Genomic DNA, 23256 nt, shown 5'->3' with positions numbered 1-23256 from the left:
ATGACCATACTTTTCTTAAAACGACCATTTTTGCTCTTTCTATTTTAACTATATGCAAATAAAGCTTAGAGTGTAAGTTTTTCCCCATATTTTATAAGTACAGCATTTCCGAAACAGTTCGTTGTGTGTCAAGAGGCTATTGAAGTTTAAGCTCCACAATTTTGTGACCAACGGCATGATTGAAGCAAAGTGGTCAGCACTGTCCCAGGCAGTCCTTTACTTCCCAGACAAGATGATACCTATCGATCTGAACCTGAGTAGACTTCAAGCCGCCACTGGGGATCGAACCCCATTTGTTCATCATAACTGTCCAGTGCCTTAACCACTGAGCCATTTTATATTAGTACTTACTATAAAACAGTGCCTTATTCCTTAAAGGTTTTAAGGATATTTCTTATATAATATTTAATAGTATTTTTTTTTTTTTAAAAATTTTAGCTATAAGAATGTAGAATATGACTTTTTATGACACCGATTAGTTTATTCTTGTACTAAAATTATAATCGGACCTCTATTTAACGAAGTCGCTAAATCTACATAATAAGTTCGTTGTATGGAAAACTCGTTAAATAGAAAATCACCTTTTAAAATAGTTAAAAAAGACAAAACAGGTTTTAAATTCATAAACACTAGACATAATTAAAATAGCAATTGATACACCGTTATCTTGTAAACTAGTATCTACTATTTATTTTATAAATCTTAACCATAAAAGAAACCTGCATGGAAAGCAAGAATAGAGGAAAACATTATCCAGTTTTACACTAATATCATGCTACATACATTTTCAACTAAAAAAGCTAAATTTATGTATAAAGTTATAGTTGCATTTATTATAAAAGTAATTTTAAACATACTACATGCGTTCCATATACACTACCTCATGCGTTTTTAAATTTGATTTCTGCTGATAAAATCCGTTAATTTTGTCTGACTTTTTCGTTGGAAATGCAAACAAAAAGGTGAAGGGATTTTACTGCTTTCTCCAAAACTTAGGTGGCTTCGAAAATCATTTCAAGGTCAGTTCCCCCATAAAATGCGTTAACAAGTTTGAAATGTTCTGAAATATTTCGGGAAGTAGGGAGAGTGGATCTCAAAGAAAAGTTCGTTAAATAGAAAATTCACTTCGCTATTTAGAAGTTATTTTAATAAAAAATTTCCAAAATGTTTATGGTTCCTCGAAAAAAATCGCAAAATAGAGAAATTCGAAAAATGGAAATTCGTTAAATAGAAGTCCGATATTCAATTATAAATATTTTTGGAAAGTAATTATTTTCGGTAACATTATAATAAAAATGTATATCTAAACTATATAAATATAAAAACGCTACTCTCTCCACCGTAAATATTAATATATAATCTTAAACCTTATAAATAACCTAAAAATTTAAGCATTGGGTAGTATTCTAAGTCTTAAAAGTCATTCATCATTTGCACGTGTATAAATTTGTCGAAGTGTTCGTAAGAAGACTTTCTCAACAAATAAAGATTTATTTCATTTGACATTCTCTAATACGATTTACGCTGTGTGTAGACCAAACTATGCCGAATTAAGTTTAAGACCAATCGAAGAAGAACATCCGAGAAATAAATTGATGATATCAAATGACCTTGTCAGATGCTTTGCTTAAAGCATATTTCTTGATTATTCACTTAATACAAATCGAAAAATCCTTGGTTGTTACGCTTTTTTTTTCTTTTATCTTGCTGCAGTTGAAAGGCAGTTAGTTATACTATCGACGTCATTCAATATTAAATATGTCCAAAAAAGATTCATTTAAATCTCAATTGGTTTATAATAACTAAACGGGATAATTAATAAGTTTATCAGATTTTATAAATAAAGCTAAAACGGATCATAATTTCGTTTTTTTTTAATGGACTTAAACCATAAAATAGTCACGTAGGAATTGTACAAGGTGTACCAAAGTCGCTGCTTCAAAATATATTTTTAAAATACTGCTGGTTTAAAAAGAAATCTAAAATGTATATTCTTGAGAGTCGTAAATTATTGTTTGAGCAATAATTTTAAAATGATATCGAAATCTAACGAATCATTATTTTTAATGGTGCAACCAAAAACACCAAAACCTTATACACAATTTATACACAAAACACCAAAGTTCTGTCCCGCTTTTTTTTTATTCTTTAGATTTCTTTATCATTTTACTTCTTTCGAGCTTCGATATTAATTATTGATAGCTTTATTTTAGTTTGGGGTTCTAAAAATGTATATTAAGGACGATTATTACAAATCACGTGAAGTAAAACATTCGGTAAATTACCTCCTTTGCCTTGCTGGCAAACTCCATTAAGCAATATTTGTCTTCCTTGAAATTAAAAAAAAATTTGCTTTTAAGCTTGATAGAACGTTAACTTGTTGATTGTTCACACAGCTTTTTATTTATTTTACTTTTTTAAAAAGTGAAGAATTGCATATGATCTTTATAAACCGCAACTTAGTATTACTGCTCCCTCGCATTTAATGGCACTAATTTAAATACCTAATTGTTAGAAAATTAACACTTTTCCCTGTCCTAACGACATTAACAGCTTTTCAGAACAACTGTTGATTTTGAATTAGTTCCGAAAACGAATGGTCGTTATAGTACTGGAAAATATTAAACAACTCCAGCAACTATAAACGTTTGATGTAGCTTTATGGCGCTAAATGAACGGAGGACCAGATATCAGTTTGATTCTTTAGAAAATCAGTTGAAGTTGAATTTAATATATATCAATATGGTGAATTCTCTAATTATACATTTTTTTACCGCATGCTTAACAATAAAAAAATATGAAAATTTAAAATAAGAAACCTTTGCTATCCGTCCCACGAACTATTTTTACTTAACGAAAACCTCAACATAATAATTTATTTATTTTATTACAACAAATATTTAAAGTTGATAAAATTAAATTACATATAATTTATACTTATTCCTGTTTTTATTACACGACTAAAATTTTATTCTATTATATTTTTAAAAAAAATATATCGGAATAGAAGTTTATTTGATTTTTTATGCCTTACAATTTTTATTATTCCATAAAAATATTAATTGTATTACATTTAATATTTAAAAAAAATTCTACATTTTTTTTTTAAAAACAAAGAAGAAATTTTAGAATTATAGCATAATTTTTACATTTCCATTTTCGTCACACTTTGAATATTTTATTTCATTAAATTTAAACAACGCAATTTATTTATAATTTTCATTAAATATTGGAAAAAATCTCAGCAACAGCAAAAAGCAATAATTCTTATTTCCTATTTTCCGATGATACGTAACCAATTTGTAATTCATTTTATTTAATTAAATTTAAACAACGCAATTTATTTATAATTTTCACTAAATAATGGAAAAAATCTCAGCCACAACAAAAAGCAATAATTCTTATTTCCTATCTTCCGATGATACGTAACCAATTTGTAATTCATTTTATTTCATCAGATTAAAACAACGCAATTTATTTATAATTTTCATTAAATATTGGAAAAAATCTCAGCCACAACAAAAAGCAATAATTCTTATTTCCTATCTTCCGATGATACGTAATCAATTTGTAATTCATTTTATTTAATTAAATTTAAACAACGCAATTTATTTATAATTTTCACTAAATATTGGAAAAAATCTCAGCCACAACAAAAAGCAATAATTCTTACTTCCGATGATACGTAATCAATTTGTAATTCATTTTATTTCATTGAATTTAAACAACGCAATTTATTTATAATTTTCACTAAATATTAGAAAAAACTCAGTCACAACAAAATAATTCTTATTTCTTATCTTCCGATGATACGTAATCAATTTGTAATTCAAATGAGACCATAACTTGACGTTTTGTGACAATCATGAAGTCTGCACCTCATCTTATACAAATAAACGACATACACACCTCCAAAACAAAGAAAATAACATCATAAAATCAATCTGATGTTATTCAAATTATTAACACCTGTCAATCCGGCTTAAATTTTTCTCCAGCAGTTTCGCGGGTAAGGTCAAGGGAATTAACTGTAGTTAAAATGATGCAACAGTTGTTGACGTTGGGTCAGTGAGAACATTGTATAAAAGCGCAGACAGGTTGGAAGAGAAACCGAAAGTAAGAGTTTTCGTTGATATATTTACATTCCAAAATGCCGGGTGATACTTGCCAGCCCATAGAACGGCCTGATAAAGATGCTCATTGGTGGTGGAAAGAGCCCGCTTATTCTCCGAATCAGGTAAATACTTATTGGCTTATTAAATATTTTAACGGTTTAAAATAATTGCATTGTTTTAAAAAAAATTGAAGAACTTATTAAGTTTTAAAACATTTTAACGATTTTAGAAGAATTGCATTGTTAAAAAAAAGAACTTATTAAAATCTAAAACATTTTAACGATTTTAGAAGAATTGCATTGTTAAAAAAAAGAAAAAATAACTTATTAAAATCTAAAACATTTTTTAACGATTTTAGAAGAATTACATTGTTAAAAGAATAACTTAGTGAGTTTTAAAACATTTTAACGGTTTTAGAATAAATTCATTGTTAAAAGAAATGAATTCCCCTATTTTCGGTATTTTGACATTAAGTTTCTTTACTCTGAAACGAAGACAAGTCAAATGAAAAAAAAAAAGTGTTACATTTAAGTTTGAGATATAAATCAAAATTAAGAAATTTTGCTAGCGGTCAGTGGCAAGTTATAACAATCTTCAACAGTGACCACTATGTCAAAAATTAAAAATTTTAAGCGATTAAAAAAACTGTTGATTTTAATAATAAAAGGCATTTTTTTAAAAAACATTTCTCAAAATATGGTAAACATTACAGGGTTCATTTCAGAAATTAAGAAATAATTTAAGAAACATTTTCTGAACTAGGTTAAGAATATTTTCAGAATATTATAAAATTTTCTTAATAGTTTTATACTTATTAAAAAAAATAATAATAAGATGTACATTATAAGTGCAATTTGATCTGAAGCAGCTGGCGACCATTAATTTTGTCCTTTAATTTGAGTGCGTAAATAGTTGGTGGTTTTAGCTGTCACATTAATAATTCGCGAAAAGAAGAATTTCACCTCCAATTAGAAATTGCAAAAGAATACTTCAATCAAATGGAAGCGAGTATAACCAGCGTTAATGCTATTTATTGTATAGAACTTAAATAAAATATAAAGTACGAAAAATAGAAAAAAATTATTTTCTTTTTTTATTCAACTAATTTTTTCTCTTCACTTATAAACCAAAATTCTTCTTCTAAATATTCTCGCCTTATATTTGATTACCTAAGTCTTTATAGTTTTATAAATGCCTCCTTTTTTCGAAAATAATTTTTTTAAAACTTTATTTAAATTAGAGAGCATTGTTCTAAAATTAGTATTATTAGTATGCATTATTCGTTTGAAAATCTTGTTGATAAGTGAGATATGTCTTTTTAAATTGAAGCGCATATGGATGATTATAAGTTTTCGCTCACTTTAAATAACATTTTCTAAAAAAATAATTTTTGAGATAACTTTATTTTTTTCCGGTTAACAAAAATTTAATAGTAATGTAATGCATTCACGCAACTACCCGTTTTGGGTCAGGTGTCATCAAGGATGTTAAAGCTCCATAATTTCATGACCAACGGTAGAACTATGGCAATGTGTTCAGCTTTGTGCACAAGCTGTCTATACTGCCGTTAACAGAAAAATTAACGTTAGCAACAAAGAATTAAAAATTGAGATTTTTAAATATTTGGCATCTTAGTATGATAACTACAAATCGCATAAAAAAATATTTCAAAAATAAATTTTGCTTTTTCTGAAATTCTATTTTAGCGTTAATAGCATTCGCAATAGAAAGAACATAGTTGTCAAGCCATTTTTCTCGAAATATATGGTGAAGGTCTTACTTAACATTTTTCAATTACATGGCAGTATACTTTCCGGATAAGCTGTTCCCCATCGATCTGAAGCTAGATGAGCTTCAAGCCGGAAATCGAACACGAGTCCTTCCATTAATAGTTCAGTGCCTTACCACGTAGCTCATTGAGCAAATGACTTTTTTTTATTGCTCACATAGAAACAGAACATTTCATACAGAATTATATTCTTATTATAGATTTAATTTCTTTTTTGTGTGGAAAAAAAGCTTTAAGGGACTGAAATAAATAAAAATTATAAAATAAAACACTACGTAACTCAAATGTTTATCAGTGTCAAATATTTTTGAGCAAAATGGATCTAAATATCTTTAAAAAAAGGTACTGTTTTGAGTTTACAGATGCATACTTATTTTTCAAATTTTCCATAACGTGATGCATTCGTAAGTAAAAAAAATCCTCTCAATTTAATTTTTTTCACTACATAATTGTAATTTTCGTTGCAGGTAGGATTTTTAATAATATATTTATTAATAGAATGATTTTTAAAAAAATTATAAAATGACATATATTAAATTGCATTTTCGTGGATTAATCAAGACCAGCCAATCTAATTAAAAAATGCCTCCACGCAACAAAAATATTTATTGTGATGAACATTTGAAGTAAATCAGTTGAAAATTCTAGGTACTAGTTAGAGATACTATAAGTACGGGAAAAACAGTTTCAAGTAAACTGAGTATAAAGTTTTGTGATCATTAATCAGTGTGAATATATATATAAATTTTGCAACTAACTATATTGCATCAACACCAAGATCCATAAGAAAGATGCTTTTTCTCCATCATTTTCTGCAATTTCAAATGCAAGCCCGTTCTCTTGTTAATCTACCCATATATGTTTTTACAGTAGCAACCGAAGTTCTGGAGTCATCTTCATTTTGAGCACATTCTCTGGCTGCTGGGTCTAAATTTATTTCTTATTTTTGCAAAACTGTCAATAGCCTTCATTAGAAATTATTGCAGCTAAAAAAGTTGCAATTTCATCTGTTTATATTGAAAGTGCCATTAGTTATTTTTAATACTTAATTTAAATAAAATAGTTAAAATGATAGTATTTCACTAAAATGTTTTGAGAAGAGTGAGCAAATACATTTAATCAACTGAGAACGCAAAATTTACTTCTTCGCACACGTCAGACACGCTTGACATATATTATGTTGTAACTTGTGAATTTTTACGAAAATCAGTTCAATGTTTTGGTATAATTATCTTAAAAGGTGCAAAATTTTAATAAAGAATTAAAAAAATGCTATTTTTTAGTGTTGTTTCCCCTTAAGCTTAAAGATAACGTCAGAAGAGGGCTCTTTAATGGACGGGTCGGGCGTAAACGCATATTTTCCCTTGATTTGTCTTAGGTCCCTTATCAATTTCTAAGAAGCAATTTTGAAATGGTTTTAATTTTAAATTGGCTTCGTGCAACAAAATATGTGAACTCATCGTTATTTGGTCCTTACATTAACGCTAAACCACCATTTTTTAAAAAGAAATTTCAGCTAATCCTGTTACATGAATCATTGCGCTTGGTGCAAGCACAAAATTATAAACAAAACATCTTACGAGATGGAATCTCTTGAGTGACAGAAACATTTTGAGTAATGGAGAAACGAAACTACAATAAAATCTAATCAAGAATTCCCATAATGTTTACCTTATTTGCAATCGTATGAGCAAGACACGTGGATAAGTATCGTGATAAAAAAAAAAACCTTAGCTGTTTCGATTTTCTTCAATAATAAAAAATAAGGAGAAAAGAAAACATTTTAAAAAAGAATCATTTATTTGTTCCGCGTCACGTTTTGGTCAGTCTTATCACTAACGTGTTTCATAAGAATCGTAAGATAAGTGTTATCTTTTAAGTATATCCATCATTTATGTATCGCAGATTACTCGTATTATTCAACAACTGATTTCATAACCTAGTTCCTCGTGTGGTCAAATCTAATTCTTACGCCATTAACTCCTTACTAACAAATCAGCAATTGATTAAATTTTGTAATTCGATAACTGATAAATCTTTCAATTTTTAGATATTTCTGAAGATATTATTAAAAATTTTTATTAAATGAATGGAGTAACATATTTCAGAAATATTGCATCTCATTTAGACGAGATGATGTGCTCGCAGCTCGAATGCAATTAAAAGTAGATTCTTGCTCGATAAGTTAAAAATCCTCTGTTATATTTTTATGGGAGAAATTTTTTGATTAAGAAGCTTTCAACCATTTCTAGCTAACAATTCCATCAGATCAGACGATTTACGATACGATTCTCATTTAGACGAGATGATGTACTCGCATCTCGAATGCAATTAAAAGTAGATTCTTGCTCGATAAGTTAAAAATCCTCTGTTATATTTTTATGGGAGAAATTTTTTGATTAAGAAGCTTTCAACCATTTCTAGCTAACAATTCCATCCGATCAGACGATTTACGATACGATGACGTCAGAACTAATTAAACAGCAGCTTTAGGCGATGATATAATTCAAACTTCTTTCGTATTCCTAAATACCAGGTAGTCCACGTTTCTCATCAGAAACTATATTTCTCTTTTACCGCCCCCTTGTTCACTACAATCCTTCACAAAAAACTCCGCCTGAATCAGTCAACTCCGCTATTCTTCCAAAAATATCGTCTGCCTTTTTTAATCTATTCCATTGTACTGCATTTTATTATTGTTTAAGTTACCCTCTGTTTTAGATGGCAGGCTATGATGTTATTTAGAGAACGAATGAAAACGCGAATTTTGATACTTACCTGACATTATATATTAAAAGCGGTGCAAATAAAATACTCACATGAGTGTTCTTTGAAGTCTAAATTGAGTTAAATTTGGGTAGATAGACGGAAAACTCTTTAAAAAATTCTGATTTTGTGCAAGGTTTAAGAAAAATTATGGATGTTGTGTGAGTAAGGGAATTCTTCCCTTAGTGGGTACAAATATTTATTTGTATATTACCAGATCCCACAAGAGAATTTTTTATTAACTTCAAACCTTTATAAATTACTCTTTTCATCCAGTTTTCTCCGCTGAAGTAGTGTGAGACATCATTCCAATGTTAAAAGTCATTATTGCCATACACATAATTTTTAATTACCCTACGGCGATACGTCTGTTTAAATTATATTGGAAATTTTCTCTGGTTTTTAAATATGCCATCAGAAATTTTCTATCGAAAACCATAAAAAAAATTGCATACAGAAAACTAGATTTTTCCTGGAAATTTTTTTTTGATTGATCCCCCCCCCCACATCCAAAAAAACATAAGTTTACAAAATCTGCCAATTAACTTTTAGAGGTGAAATTCTCTATTGCCTGAACTATTTTGTTTTAAAAATGATTCTTAAATATTTGCATCAAAATATGCGTCGCATTTGTTACACGTATCACAAAAATTTATAAACCGGTCACGCAAACAATATTGAAATTACTATTTACCAAACTACACCCACCTTTCCTGATTAGGAATATCTACATATGACTACAATGACGCATGAATACTTCTAGAAGATGACTTAACGCATAATGCAGCTGTATACCTATGGATAAACAAATCGGATACAACCAGATGTTACATATATTATTTTACATTTGCAATTCACTATTTCTGATTAATGAATTATTCATCTAAAGTCGTACGGTTTTGTGTACCAAGCAGCTAAAATTTTTTACCCAAATAAAAACTTAAACATTAAATTCACTCTTTAACGATGATTGTTTTGAATGCTATACGTTAAAACATATCATTGCGCCTGAGTTTTTATTTCATTTATCGTACTATAAACATTATATAAAGATATTGTGACAGTAATGTTTTAATATAAAGTGATAGATAAATAACATAATTTGCAACCAGTTAAAGAAGTTTTTCTGGCACATTCGATTAATCTTAATGGCGCAGTCGGTTCGGGCGTAGCTCACACCACTTTTTAGACAGCTGGGGGTGGTGAGTTCGATCCTGGTGGCCGATAAAAGAAACTGGCATGTATATGCAGAAAGTCCCCTCGTTAGCTGATGTGGAAGTTAGGATGGAGGGTGCTCTGCTCATTGTCTGACCAAGGTCAAAATTACGTGGCATTTCTACCGTGGACCGTTAAAAGGTTAAGTCATGAAAATAGGGCTAGGTGCTTGGCTCTGGTTGGGTGATGATGAATTGTGTTTATTAGTGTCACTTAAAGAACAAATATAGTTAATTCTAATTTTACTATTCCAGATCAAACAAGAGCAATATTGCAGCCATGAACGACCTAAGTACGTTCCGCAGTGACGCACATCATTGCAACGCATTTTTCAAAGTTTCTTTTTGCCGTAATTACAGTAGATCTCCGTATTAAGTTTCTTAGGAAACATTAAATTGACGGTGTAGATTTGGAGAGTTAACACTCTACAATTTAGTATCTCTGACATAGTTTCACTTACTTAATTTTTTAAAAAAAATTATTAACTTTGCTGAATGATAAATGTTACCTTAAACAGAAAAAAGAAAGGTCTATATTGATACCACTGGGAAACGAATCCAGTAGATCGAAAACTCCCCGTGCAGTAAATAGTTAATCTGTCAGGTCACAAAGTCCTCTATGTTCTCTTAACAAATTATACCTTTGGGGATACTGAATTGGAGATTGATAGTTCTCTGGTTCGGATCAAAATTACCGTCTGTGGATGTATGAATGGCAAACGGGTGGGACAAAAATCAAATTCTCGGCCATAGATGGCGCCACTGGAAAACAAGAACATCCATTGATTTGATAGCCACCGACAACAACAACAGTTGTAAGCAATAACACTTATCTATATTTAGTCTTCAACTTAGCTTAAAACGATCAATGACAAACCTATAAAAAATACATTTTATTCAACATGAAAATATATGTAAGATAAAGATATATATATATCGATGAAATAGCTGTACAAATTTAAATTTAGGGAAAAGGGAAAATATACTTACAAACTTCGTCTTCATAAGCTTAAGAGCATATAAGTGCTGCTCGAAAATAATTATCGATAAAGGAATGCCAGTATGTTGCTTTATGCTACGATTTGACTAGCTATGTCCTCAGCAGCAAGCTACCCCAAACAATTCTTTCAAGTTGGGATGTTAATTTCTCTTTATTTACATTTCCTCCACATAATATTGATTACTTACTTATAGTATTATTAGTTACAATATTATTATAAATAACTTTTTATTAGTTACAATTAAAATACTTGAGTGGATTTTTTAGTGGGAGTTACACTAACTATGTTTATATACTCCTCGCTTAAACACATAGTTTTTGTTTCATAGTCCACACATGAAGTATGCATCATACGTATGTAATAAATACGTATCGTTATAGCAGAAAAATATTATGCAACTGGGGTACCGTGAAACAATTTTAAATCTTATAAGTTGGAAAAAGTTCGGGAATCCCCTGCCATGAAGGTTTTTTTTAAAAAAAAAAAAAAAAAAAAAAAAAAAAAAAAAAAAAACGAGTTATAGTTTGTCTATGTAAAGAACTCCCCTAGCCATTCGTCAGGAATAGTGGCAGTGACTATGATTACGAGGTTTAACTATTTCAAGTTATTATTTAAGACAGGGTTCGGCTCAGGTCGGCGAGAGAAAGAGAATCGGGGAAGAAAAAAAAACTCTCCTCTCTGAAATGCTCGATTTATTGTTTCCCTAGCAGCAAACGGCCTTAGACTTCTCGGCGAGAGGAGTTCTAGCTATAGACAAACTATACGTAACCTTCCCACTTTTGATTTTGCTACTAAACATAGTATCTAGCCCTGCTCAATTACATTATTTTGTACATGTAAATACCGTGAATTCCACTTTACTTGGGGCTGTTAAGCTGAACTCGTCGCTTGTGCTCAAACTTTACAATCTATCCAACTCAATTCTTAACTAACCATTTTTAATTATAAATAAATATGGTACCACTTCTTTTCTCTAGTACCATATTATGAGAAAGTCGTTTTGAGAGATCCTTAGAGCTGCTATTGATTATAATCTTATGTTTGTCAATTATCTCTTCACATTGCTACAATAATTTAATTACATTACGTTATATGTTGAAACAGTTGACCAAAATATAAGAAATAAAAACTTAATGATACAAGAAATATTTAAATAAACCAAGCAACACTGAAGGTATTGAAAGTCACAATTAGTTTCGTAAATGCTTTGGAAATTTGCCTTGCTATTTTGTCAACTGTAAATAAAGACATTCCAAAATCATGATTGACATTTCCATACTGCGATGAATCTAAATAAATTATTTTATGAACTTAGATTTACTCAAAAGATGCAATGATCATTTTAACTTCAGGGAACGCAAGGTCAAAAAGATTATATTTTTTTAATGATTCTCGTTCGCAAAATCTTCTTTTGACACCTAGAGAAATAGAAATTTTGTCTGAAAGTGTAGACCTTTATTGTTGGACTTCTAAAATGTCGGTGGATTTAAGGCGCTACAGTACACCAGTAAGTACTATACATTGTTAAAATATTAAAAATTTGACTCGTTCAACTACATTCCAAAAAAAATAATCCTATTTTTTCGTAAAAAAAATATATTTTCTTTAACTAGAAATATATTTCATATTTAGTTTCATTACAATTTTAAAGAATTTAATTAATTAAATTTCATTCAATTAATTATAATGTGATATTTCAAAAGATATATTTTGTCTCATAACTAAAGTTGCACTATTTATTCTTAATATCGAATATTTCTTGGTGTGAAATTTTATTTTTTACATTAAAAAAATTTAGGCTTGGTGTATTATGGTAATGAAACTATGATGCGATGACATGTTTTAAAGTACTTTAAAGACTTGAGTTTATAATGAAGATTTTCTTTTCTTTTGAGAGCAATACTTTGTCTTTTATGATCTACTTACTGGTCAATTGTGGCTCCCTAGGACCTTGGAAAAAAAACATATAATTTTTAAAATTATTTCGTCTTTTTTTTAAGCGTTAAGTTTTGTGTAATATATTTTAATGACTTATTACTACAAAAATGTTTAGTTAATGATTTTATTAACTAGTCTCTAAAAATCGAGTAAAAAAGCCACTAATTTTGCTATGGTAATAAAAATAACTTTTGTATAGTTTATTTCTTGCAGCCATCTACATAAATTTGAAATAATCAGCTTGAAAAAAAAACTTACCTGCACTTTCTAGACAAAATAAATAAATGCAGTAGGTGCTTAGTGAAATTTGCAAATGAACAGCTTGGGTACAATAAATAAGTGGTCTCTAACACCCGGGCCGTAATCAAATGGTGACGGGTAATTCAAAGAACATTAGATTATTTCCATTTTATTTATTGTTCAGTATTTCTCTCATATATGTGCGACTTTACGTTACACAAGAGCTGAGAGATGTCACCCAAGGCTTCGCCAATACCACGCATGTAATTGTATTTTATTTTGAAGGCATGTTTAAATTGAATTAAATTAAAATTATTAAATCAAATCTATCTAAAATATAAACAAATAATGCCCCCCTCCCTTCCCAAGCGGGCCACGGTAAAATTATCAAACATTAACCAATCCGCAGCGATAAAAAGGTTAAGATGCACTGCATTAGATATATCAAACGCGACTGGAATACGAGTCCACAGGACTGGGTCCTCCAACACCTCTAATATATGCGTATTTAAATTTGCTATATAGCATATATATTAAGTGTGCCCTGAATAGGGCGGGTCGAGGTATAAATAAACAATAGCATATATATTAATCATTTGGTATATATCTAGCATATAAATTTTTAAAATGTTGTTTTATTTACCTCTATCTAACTTACCAGTGTTTACAAACTTTTGTACTGCGTTATATTTTGAAGCAATTATCTAGAGAAAGATAAAAATCTGGAAATGGTTTAATAAATCAAGAAATGTACCTCTATTAGATTTAAATTCATTTTTCCGAGGCTTATTTCAAAAAAAGTTTAGTACTTAAGCAAGTTTTATTTGGGAAATATTTTTTCTGTTATTATACGTCTCGCATAGACAAGTATACGGCCGACATCACTACTACTAATAAGGGAACTGATGAAACTCCAGTCTGCTGTAGTAAACAATGTTGATTGCATTCAAATTTTGTATTAGATTCTTTTAAAGATAAAGCTGCAATATGGTGCAAAATATGCATTCAAAGAAATTATGTATGGTGCAAAATGTGCGTAAAACAAAATGAGCTGTATCCTCTAGGAAAATTGTTGAACAAATTGAATGCTGTACTATTTTGTCAACTGTATTAGATTCTTTGAAGACAAAGCTGCAATATGGTGCAAAATAAGCATTCAAAGAAAATACGCATGGAGTAAAACGTGTATAAAACAGAATGAGTTGCATCCTCTAGAGGAGAATTATTGGAAAAAAATATAGTGCTCTAACATTTTGTTAATTGTTTAACTGAACCAGCAAGCATTTTATGAGAATAAATTGTTTTAATATATGTATACATTTGTTATAGTGTATATTTAAATTACTTTGTGGTTCCCTTTTAATAAAAATTACGAGTTGGGAGGAGAGTAAAGTATATGTTTTCTTTTCAGGATATTCCAAATGGTAAAAATGGAGAAGGAAATTCTTTAAAAGAATCAGAAGAAAGAAATCGTCATGCAACTGTCATACTATTCTCCCTCATTGAAGAATGTGGGGCTCTGGCGGAAGCACTTCGAATATTTAAGGTATTTACTTTGACATTCTTATATGCATGGGAGGGTAACTCTTTAAATTAGAAATTAAGTAAAGTAAAATTAGAGAGTAGGTACATTTCAGAATATCGGACAAGGGAACTCATACAAATCACAATATATATATATATATATATATATATATATATATATATATATATATATATATATATATATATATATATATATATATATATATATATATACTACCACGAACTATCGTTTCTTGAATTTTAAATGACGAATTAATGTTGAAAATTAAGCCTATATTCTCCCAGTATTTACTTGCATAGCTGTTAAAGGTTTCCAGAAAATAGAGATATATATATTAATCCTCTGTAAGCTTTATTGATTATTCAAAATATGCCAACAATTTTGATAGACAAAATTTTCCAGGTCAGTCGCAATAGCTGAAAATTTGTTTCCTTTTAAGCAGACATATCAAACTGGAATCCCTGAAAGTACAATATTTAATAATGTTTAACACATCTGAGCCGAATTAAAAGAGGAAAAAAAACTGAAAATTATTTAAAATATTGTAATTTTTTTTTTATAAATTGATTAACTTCTTTGGAAGAATTCATTGTGTATCATGAAGTTTTACAATTACTGGTAATATAAAATTTCCTTATTTTAAATTCCATACAGTTAGGACATACAAACAATTTTTGTTCGTATCTAGGTATTAAAAAGTTATACTATGCAACTTATTATATAGATAGTCAGTCCTCTATTTATGATTAACTTTTTTTATAAAAGCATATTGTAAAATTTAATCTATACATAATTTCATAAACGTCTTGCAAAAATAAAACTAAACAAAATTCGAAAAAATACTAAATTTTGTTTTTATCAGTACTCTTGGTGGCCGAAGTGTATTCGGAAATTAGCCGATTTACTATTAAAAAAATCAAAACTATTCAGTAGGCAACAGACCGCATATGTTTGACAAGGAACTTTAAAAAAAATTCAAAATATATTAACAATTTAGTAGCATAATATTGATTTTTAATACACCATGAAACTTTTGTAGGAAAATAAGATCAATCTGAATCACATTGAATCAAGATCTTCCAAGAGATTGGGTGACAGCTATGAGTTCTTGGTGGAATGTGATTCCCGATATGGAAATCTCAATGAAGCAATGGAACAAATTAAATCTGTATCACAGTACATGACGGTTATCTCAAAAGATTACAAGGAAAATAAAGGTAAATATAATCATCGAAATAACCATAGCTTTTACCTTATGGGAAAACAAGTACGAAATAATTTAAAAGTACCGTAAAAATGGCTCAGTAGTTAAGGCACTGTACTGTCATTGTGTTTACTTGAGGTTCGATCCCTGCAGTTTGAAGCCCACTCAGCTTCGGATCAATGGGTGACAGCTTGCCTAGAGAGAATAGGTGGTTAAACTTAATGCTAACTGCTTTGCCACAATCATACAGTTGATCACGAAATTGTGGAGACTTAACTTTCAAGACTCGCTGGCCCACAGCGGTCTGTTGTGTGAATACTTTACTTTTTCCGTTGTTGAACAAAGTGGGGTATCATATAAGCTTTTGAATTTTTTAAAAGTAGTGGTGAGTAAAAGCCCTATAAATCAAATTTGCTAAATTTAGAATCGTACATTAAAAGACTACCGCTTTAAAATGTTTATCCGTTGTCCGGTGCAAATTGGCATCTCCGTTAATGGTTCGAGAAAAGGACCTCAAATATGCTAATTAATTAGTGCGGACGATATTTTAAATTAGAAAATAAGAAAGAAAATCGTACTTTTCTTAATACACAAATCTTTTTCAGACGGATTCAGATTTTGGATCCCCAAAATATAGCGAGTAGCCGCAATTTGTGAAATATGGGTCCAATAGTTCGGCCAGAAGAGCGGTCAAAAGTTTAATTTTAATTTTTGCGTATTCTGCCGTAGCTCAAACTTTTTAAGCGAACTGAAACGTTTTTGTACACAATTATAAAAGTAATTTATCCTAAGATAATTCCAATTAAAAAATAACTTAAAAGTAATTAGTTATTTGATGTTTTTGGCGCAATATTTACTACATTATTTTCCTTGATAAAAGTCGAAAGTATTTTGAATTATAAGGTATGAAATTTTTTATTTCATTTAAAAAATGTAATTTTATACAGCAAAATACAAAATTTGCGCGAAATCGGTCGAATAGTTTCTGAAAATTCGAATTTTTAAAATTCGATTCCTCTGGAACTATTCGACCGATTTTATTTAAATTTAGTATTTTTCTATTTAAAATTAAGTACTTTAAAACAATGTAAAAAATATTTATACCCTACAGTTCAAAATTTTTTTGACAATTATTAAATAAAATAATAAATAATTATTAAAAATTATTTTTTTGCATGGAATTATATTTCGATTAATATAATTGCGTGCAAAGAAATTTTCTATTCGCTTAAAAATTTTTAGAGGTATATTTTTTGCATTGCGGCTACCTCCTATATTTTGGGAGTCATAAAGCCGGATTCGTCAGAAAAAAAACATGTTCATTCGGATAAATTTCGTGTTTTTGTCTAATTTCGTAACTTAAAATATGGTATGTTTAGAAAATCAGCATATTTGATGTGAAGATCCAATCATGAGATCAAAAGTTATTCAGGATGGTCAGTTTTCTTTTTTTCCTCACAGTACATATGTTGCGGCAGTCCTTCTACTTAAAACTTACAGATTTCTTATTTTTATTACTTCAAGCCATGCCTTGATTTATTCTTGCAATTATTCCTTCAATATATCGCGAGGATACTGCTAATAGATCTGGTTTCTAAAAGGATATTCGGAAACTTGACGCTTTGCCTTAATTTCTTTTTTCATGACATAAATCTTAAACAGAGATTACGTAATAGAAATGATTTTTTTTTTAATGTAAACTTGTGCGTAAACTTGTTTTCCCAGACTTCTGGTAACTCAAATATTGTAATTTGGTCACTTTTATTTGAATGCCCATGATATACAATGTTAATAAAAAAAATCCTCTTTTCTTTTATGAGTTGAACATTAAATTTATTTATTTCGTCGAACCAAAAGCCGGTCTTAAAATGAAACTAATCTTCTTTTGTTTTTTTTCCATCTCTTTTAGAAACTGTTCCATGGTTTCCTGGAAAAATCAAAGATCTTGATAAATTTGCCAATCATATTCTATCATATGGAGCTGAGCTAGATTCAGATCACCCTGTAAGCATTTGCCAAAACATTTACAATCTAACTATAATAGTAAAATCTATATAGTAAAAAGAATCACTTTACAAACTATGCAAATTATTCTTTAAACAAAAATCGTATTTAAATATAACAAATCACTATCGAGGAAGGCGGGCCTAAGAAATCAAAAATAAAATTGTATGATTGCCGCGGAAAATAGAGAGGCGTTGGAAGACGATCATTAGAAACCCTGTCAAGTTTTGATCGGCAATGTAACAGGTTTTAATGATTTCGAAACAGGTTACTTCTACTTTTATCAATAGTAATTTGCAAGACATTGATAATGTTTTATTCACTTAAATATTTATTTACGACATTCCAATGTATCGATTTTATTTACTTAATCAATTAAAAATTCTAAAAACCTATATATTGAACGACTATATACAAGGTGTCACTACTAAACACTCTTTATAAGGTTTCCTGCAATATATGAAAAAAAAAGACATACATCGAAATCCTTAGGTAATGAGTGAAATTTTTAATCGTTTCATACTTTGTTGGCTAGTTTTCAGCATTCTATAAAATGCCTAAGTATTCCATTTTATCAAAAACTTCGCTAAAATATTCTTTTAAACGTATTAATTACTATATATGCATGAATAGGTACGTACAATCAATAAAATAAAAATCGAATCACTCTAAATAACGTTTGATCGGATTATCTATGAAAAACTAACATATTTGAGTTGTGCGTGATAATCTAAAGATTATATCAAAAGTTGTTTATCATGATTCGTTTTTTTATTTCATCAATTTACTTTTTCGTATCTTTGTTAGGGCTTCACTGATCCAGTTTACAGAGAGAGAAGGAAATATTTCGCTGATATTGCTTTCTTTTATAAACAGTAAGTATTATATATATATATGTATATATACGTAAGCACTAATAACAATAATATAAAATAGAAAACTATTACTTAACAATTTGCAAAAGTCTTCATCCGGACACATTTTTTGCTATAATTTAATGCGATATTTCTGAATAAAGAATAATTATCCTAAGATTATATATATATATATATATTATTGCAGATAATAAAATAAAAATTTTATTTCCCACATTGAACAACCGATTCATATCCGATTTGCAGCTATAATCATGTTCAACCTAGTAATTCCGAGCCTAACCCAGAAGGCAGAAAATTTTTGTATGATTCGACAACGAGAACTGGGTTGCAAATATTGCTCTCTGTAAATACATATCACTTATCGTTAGTTTCATGTTTTCTTTAAACAGCATAATTCATTATCACCGCCCTTAATATACATTTTTAGAACATTGTCGAAGTTATGTATATTAAGGGTTAGACACAAATTAAACACATTATGGGTTACAAGTGCACAAATTAAGCAACAAGTAAACATACAATACACATTATATGTTACAGATTATGCAAATCAGATGTTAATGTTTAATTGGAGGAAAAATAATATTAACAAAATCTAGATAAATTTACAAAAATCAGTTTGATTATTAGATGAAATAGGTAAAAATAAGGGAAAGTTTATTATTGGAAACTCCTTTCGGTTTATATACAGTCGACTAAATATCCAAGCTGTTTCAATTTAATTGATTTTTAACCTCTCCATCCCCGATGATGAGTCGTAAATTTTAATAGCGTTATTGTTTTTCTTCAATTACCAACTAAGTTGCAACCCTCAAAGTGCATATTGTTTTGGTTTCGATTTTGACAGCAATGATAATATAGCAATTAAGAGTTAAGTATGCGGAACACACTATATTAACCTTTCTTGTAAAATGTTGCTTAAATTAAAACATCGTCTCTTTCTCATTCGATACTTCACAAGAAATTTACTTTTCACTTTATAATGTAATGGCAATTTCGTTTTCTTGCATTTTAGTGGACAGACCATTCCAAGAATCGAATATACAGAAGAAGAAACTAAAACTTGGTAAGTAAAGTTTAAGTTTTCAATTCTCAATGTAAGATAATTTGGTGTATGTTTTTTTCTTCTTCCTAAACATACATTACGTCATCAAGTGAAGTAATTTTTCTATTTACATTTGTTTTATTATTATAGGGGTACAGTGTTCAAAGAGCTAATAAAATTGTACCCTACACATGCCTGCAAGGAGCACAATCATATATTTCCATTAATGATTGAAAACTGCGGTTATAGGGAAGATAATATTCCTCAACTGGAAGATGTATCAAATTTTTTGAAAGGTCAGTAGATTTTTACACTTAAATTTTAACAAGTCGTAGTTCAGTTTTTTTTTCAATATTATTATATGCTTTTATTAATTGGTGAGAAATCTAAAATAAAATAAATAAAAGGTGAAAAACCTAAAAATAACTTAAAAAAATTCTGACTCATATGTTTTAGTTTAATTTAAAAAAGAAGGGAAATCTTCAAATTTTTGTAACTTCATGTAAAATTTAAAAGAAAAAACATTGAAAATCTAAAACTGGGAGTGATTCCAAGGAAAAAAAGTATTCTTATAATTTTATTTACTATTGGACGATTCTATGCTGAGGATTAGTCAGAAATAATTTGCACTGTTTTTTAATTTTATTTTTAATTTATTTATTTATTATTTTTTTATGAATGTAAATAAAACCATTCATGTATTGGCATTTGTTACTAAGATACTTCAGGCAGCAATACATATTTACAAGACATTTTTAAACTTATACATATATTATTACATGAGTCACGCGTGATCTGCATGAGTCTTATTTTAAGTCTAAATTTAAAAAATATCTTTATACTTTCTCTAAAAAAGAATCGCGAACAATAATTTGAGTGCATGATTTAAAGGCACGAAGAACTAGTAGGACATGGTTTAAACTTGAAATATATATATATATATTTCTTTTTAACAGTTACAATAATTTTATTAAGCAATAAGATTATAACTTGTTATATTATTTGTTCAGATTGCACAGGTTTCACTCTACGTCCAGTTGCTGGTCTACTCAGTTCCAGGGATTTCCTAGCTGGTCTTGCTTTCAGAGTTTTCCACTCAACACAATATATTAGACATCCTTCAAAACCTTTCTACACCCCAGAACCGTTAGTAGAGCTCCATTTTTTAAAATTTAATTTAAAATATCATAGCTATTGTTCATATATAGTTAACACACAGAGTGTCCTGAATGAAACAGACAATTTTTAAAAATTTAAAACAATAAGTCGGTTTTTTTTTTTGCAAATTCGTGGGACATTGCCGAAATTTTTTTTCCCATAGTTAATGTTTTTGTTTGAAAAGTTTTCGTCAGATGGCACTGCAAGAAGTAAATTGAACTCAATTAATAAAAGCAATTAAAAATCACAACACAAGTTTTTGATATCTTTCAATAAAAAAAAATCATTTAGCTTTATTTTAGAAATGGCCACTGTCAGCAACAATTACGTAAGAAGTGGAAGGTGTTTACAACGCCATTTGTCGGTACATTTATAACTAAAACCATAAACCCGAGGAGTAAAATGTATGCTTTGTAACATAAATTTGCTTCAAAATTGATTTTAATAAAATAAAAAATTCTATACTGTTTTTCTATTACAAATTTTTTATTACTGTCAATTTAGTATAGGACATGCCGTAAATAAGTATGCTTGAAATGTTATATTTTACATCATTCGCTGTACTCATCTCTGTATATATTTAACTTTATGTTTAGTTAGTGGAGTTACAGGCGCGAGAAAAAGTTGTGGCTATATCGCACCTATTACTAAAGTCATGTTACTATGCCCCAATGTTTATGTTACTAAAATATTTTTAATCTAAGTATAAGTTCACATCATTTGAGTATTATTGTGTTATGCTTTGCCACTTTTGAACTTACGAAATTTTGGTCTTACGCAGATTAAAAAAGTAAACAACTGGACTAATCCAATTTTGACCTGAATAATTGGAACAAAATTAAAATGATAAATAACTCTGGAGCTGTCTCGTTAGGAAACCAAACAATTTAAAATAAATAGTTTTTTCCAACTACCGAAACACATTTTTAAAACTTGAAATTAAATTCCTTAATGAACGCATTTCAAATATAATTTTGGAATATTTGTAAAAAATGAAATTAAAAAGAAACTAGTCATACAAGGGGTGTCGCAAATTAATATTTAAGTAAGAAAGGGCAATATATATATTTATATCAATAAGCAGAAATTTCAATATTATTAATTTGTTGATCACAAAATTTAATTGTCAGAGTTTGATAACATCTTCTTCTGACTGAAATATTAATTTACAATCACTAATACTCATCGGACAATAATATATACAGGGTGATACAAAAATATATTTCAAAATTGCAAAGGCAGGTAGGGATAGGACCTAAATAAGTATATTCTGTAAAGGAACGCGTGTGCCAAACTGCCGCGTTGAACCGATAGAGAGAGCTGTTTTGTAAGAATGCATGTGCGACAATCCATGTGCCGCTATGGATCTTGTGTGCCTGTTGGAGACAATTTTTTCGAGCATCTATTGTAATTAAACGGTAATTGATTGTTAATTATTTGATTTTGTTTATGAATGTAGAGGCGAAAATGCCGCGTAAGTGCGCTAGCACGTAAAGCAGTATTAATCTTAAATAAATAAAAATACAAGTTAGACACAAGCAAAAATGATTTACAAACAGTTTGCAATCAAATACAGTATACAATAGCTGCTCGAAAGAGCAATCATTAACAGCTATACAAGATTCAGAGCGGCGTATCGATTGTTGTTCAGTTGTCTCTATCGGCTTAACGCGGCATTTCCGCACACATATTTCTATATGAAATATGCTTATTTAGGCTCCCACTATCTGCCTACATTTTTGATATATATTTTTGAACCACCCTTTATATATACGAAAACCTTGGGGTAAAAATTGACAACTCACATGCTTATAATTTATAATAGAGTAAAAATAGATTTTTAATAAGATGTGATGATTATCAATATTATGCACAAGATGTCTTACTTAAATTAAAAGCGTTCGTTGCGGGACACCACAATTATTAGCGAAATTTTTTTCCTTCAATTTAAGCCTTTCTGATATTCAAGCACACATCGAAATTTTTTTTTTGACTGGAGACCAGACTCTTAACTTACATAATAGTGTGAGATGTGAGTGACCTAATGATTAAGAATGATTTAATTATAATTAAAAAATACTGTATTTAATTGCTTTTAAATATTTGTACCAGGAAAAATGCAACAATTATTGGAGTGGGTTAATGCTTGCACGCTAGACTATTGTGCTACGCAAAGTAGATAGTTTGTTTTATCGTCGTAACGGAGTATTAATATTTTAGAATTGAGTTGAATGTAGGGTTTAATGGCATAAAATCCAATTAATAATGTAGAAATAAATCTGCAATAAAAATGGCTTTAAGATAGATAGCTGTTTCGGTGCTATTAAAGATTAGTATCATTAGCGCAGGAACTCAGAA

The 23256-nt window shown here is 29.1% G+C and overlaps 1 protein-coding gene across 3 annotated transcripts in view; it reads left to right on the top strand.

The window, feature by feature from the left end:
- The window catches only part of Hn (phenylalanine hydroxylase), a 36312-nt gene that overhangs the window by 4132 nt on the left and 8924 nt on the right, over nucleotides 1–23256 (top strand). Inside the window, exons 1-8 of one of the 3 annotated variants that reach the window (XM_087151823.1) lie at nucleotides 3902–4237; nucleotides 14475–14609; nucleotides 15649–15826; nucleotides 17723–17817; nucleotides 18625–18692; nucleotides 19711–19761; nucleotides 19891–20036; nucleotides 20751–20886. In XM_087151823.1, coding sequence (XP_087007949.1) covers nucleotides 4151–4237; nucleotides 14475–14609; nucleotides 15649–15826; nucleotides 17723–17817; nucleotides 18625–18692; nucleotides 19711–19761; nucleotides 19891–20036; nucleotides 20751–20886 — 896 coding nt within the window. In that variant the 5' untranslated portion in view covers nucleotides 3902–4150. Of the gene's footprint in view, nucleotides 1–3901; nucleotides 4238–12267; nucleotides 12393–14474; nucleotides 14610–15648; nucleotides 15827–17722; nucleotides 17818–18624; nucleotides 18693–19710; nucleotides 19762–19890; nucleotides 20037–20750; nucleotides 20887–23256 lie in introns of those variants that run through there. The other 2 variants (XM_087151822.1, XM_087151824.1) reach the window with 2 other exon arrangements.

This window comes from Parasteatoda tepidariorum, chromosome 9, assembly GCF_982258835.1.
Source record: "Parasteatoda tepidariorum strain Cologne lab strain chromosome 9, Ptep-v5.0, whole genome shotgun sequence".
Classification (NCBI taxonomy): domain Eukaryota; kingdom Metazoa; phylum Arthropoda; class Arachnida; order Araneae; family Theridiidae; genus Parasteatoda; species Parasteatoda tepidariorum.
Note: the sequence above shows the minus strand (reverse complement) of the source record. Positions and strands in the feature narration are given on the sequence as shown.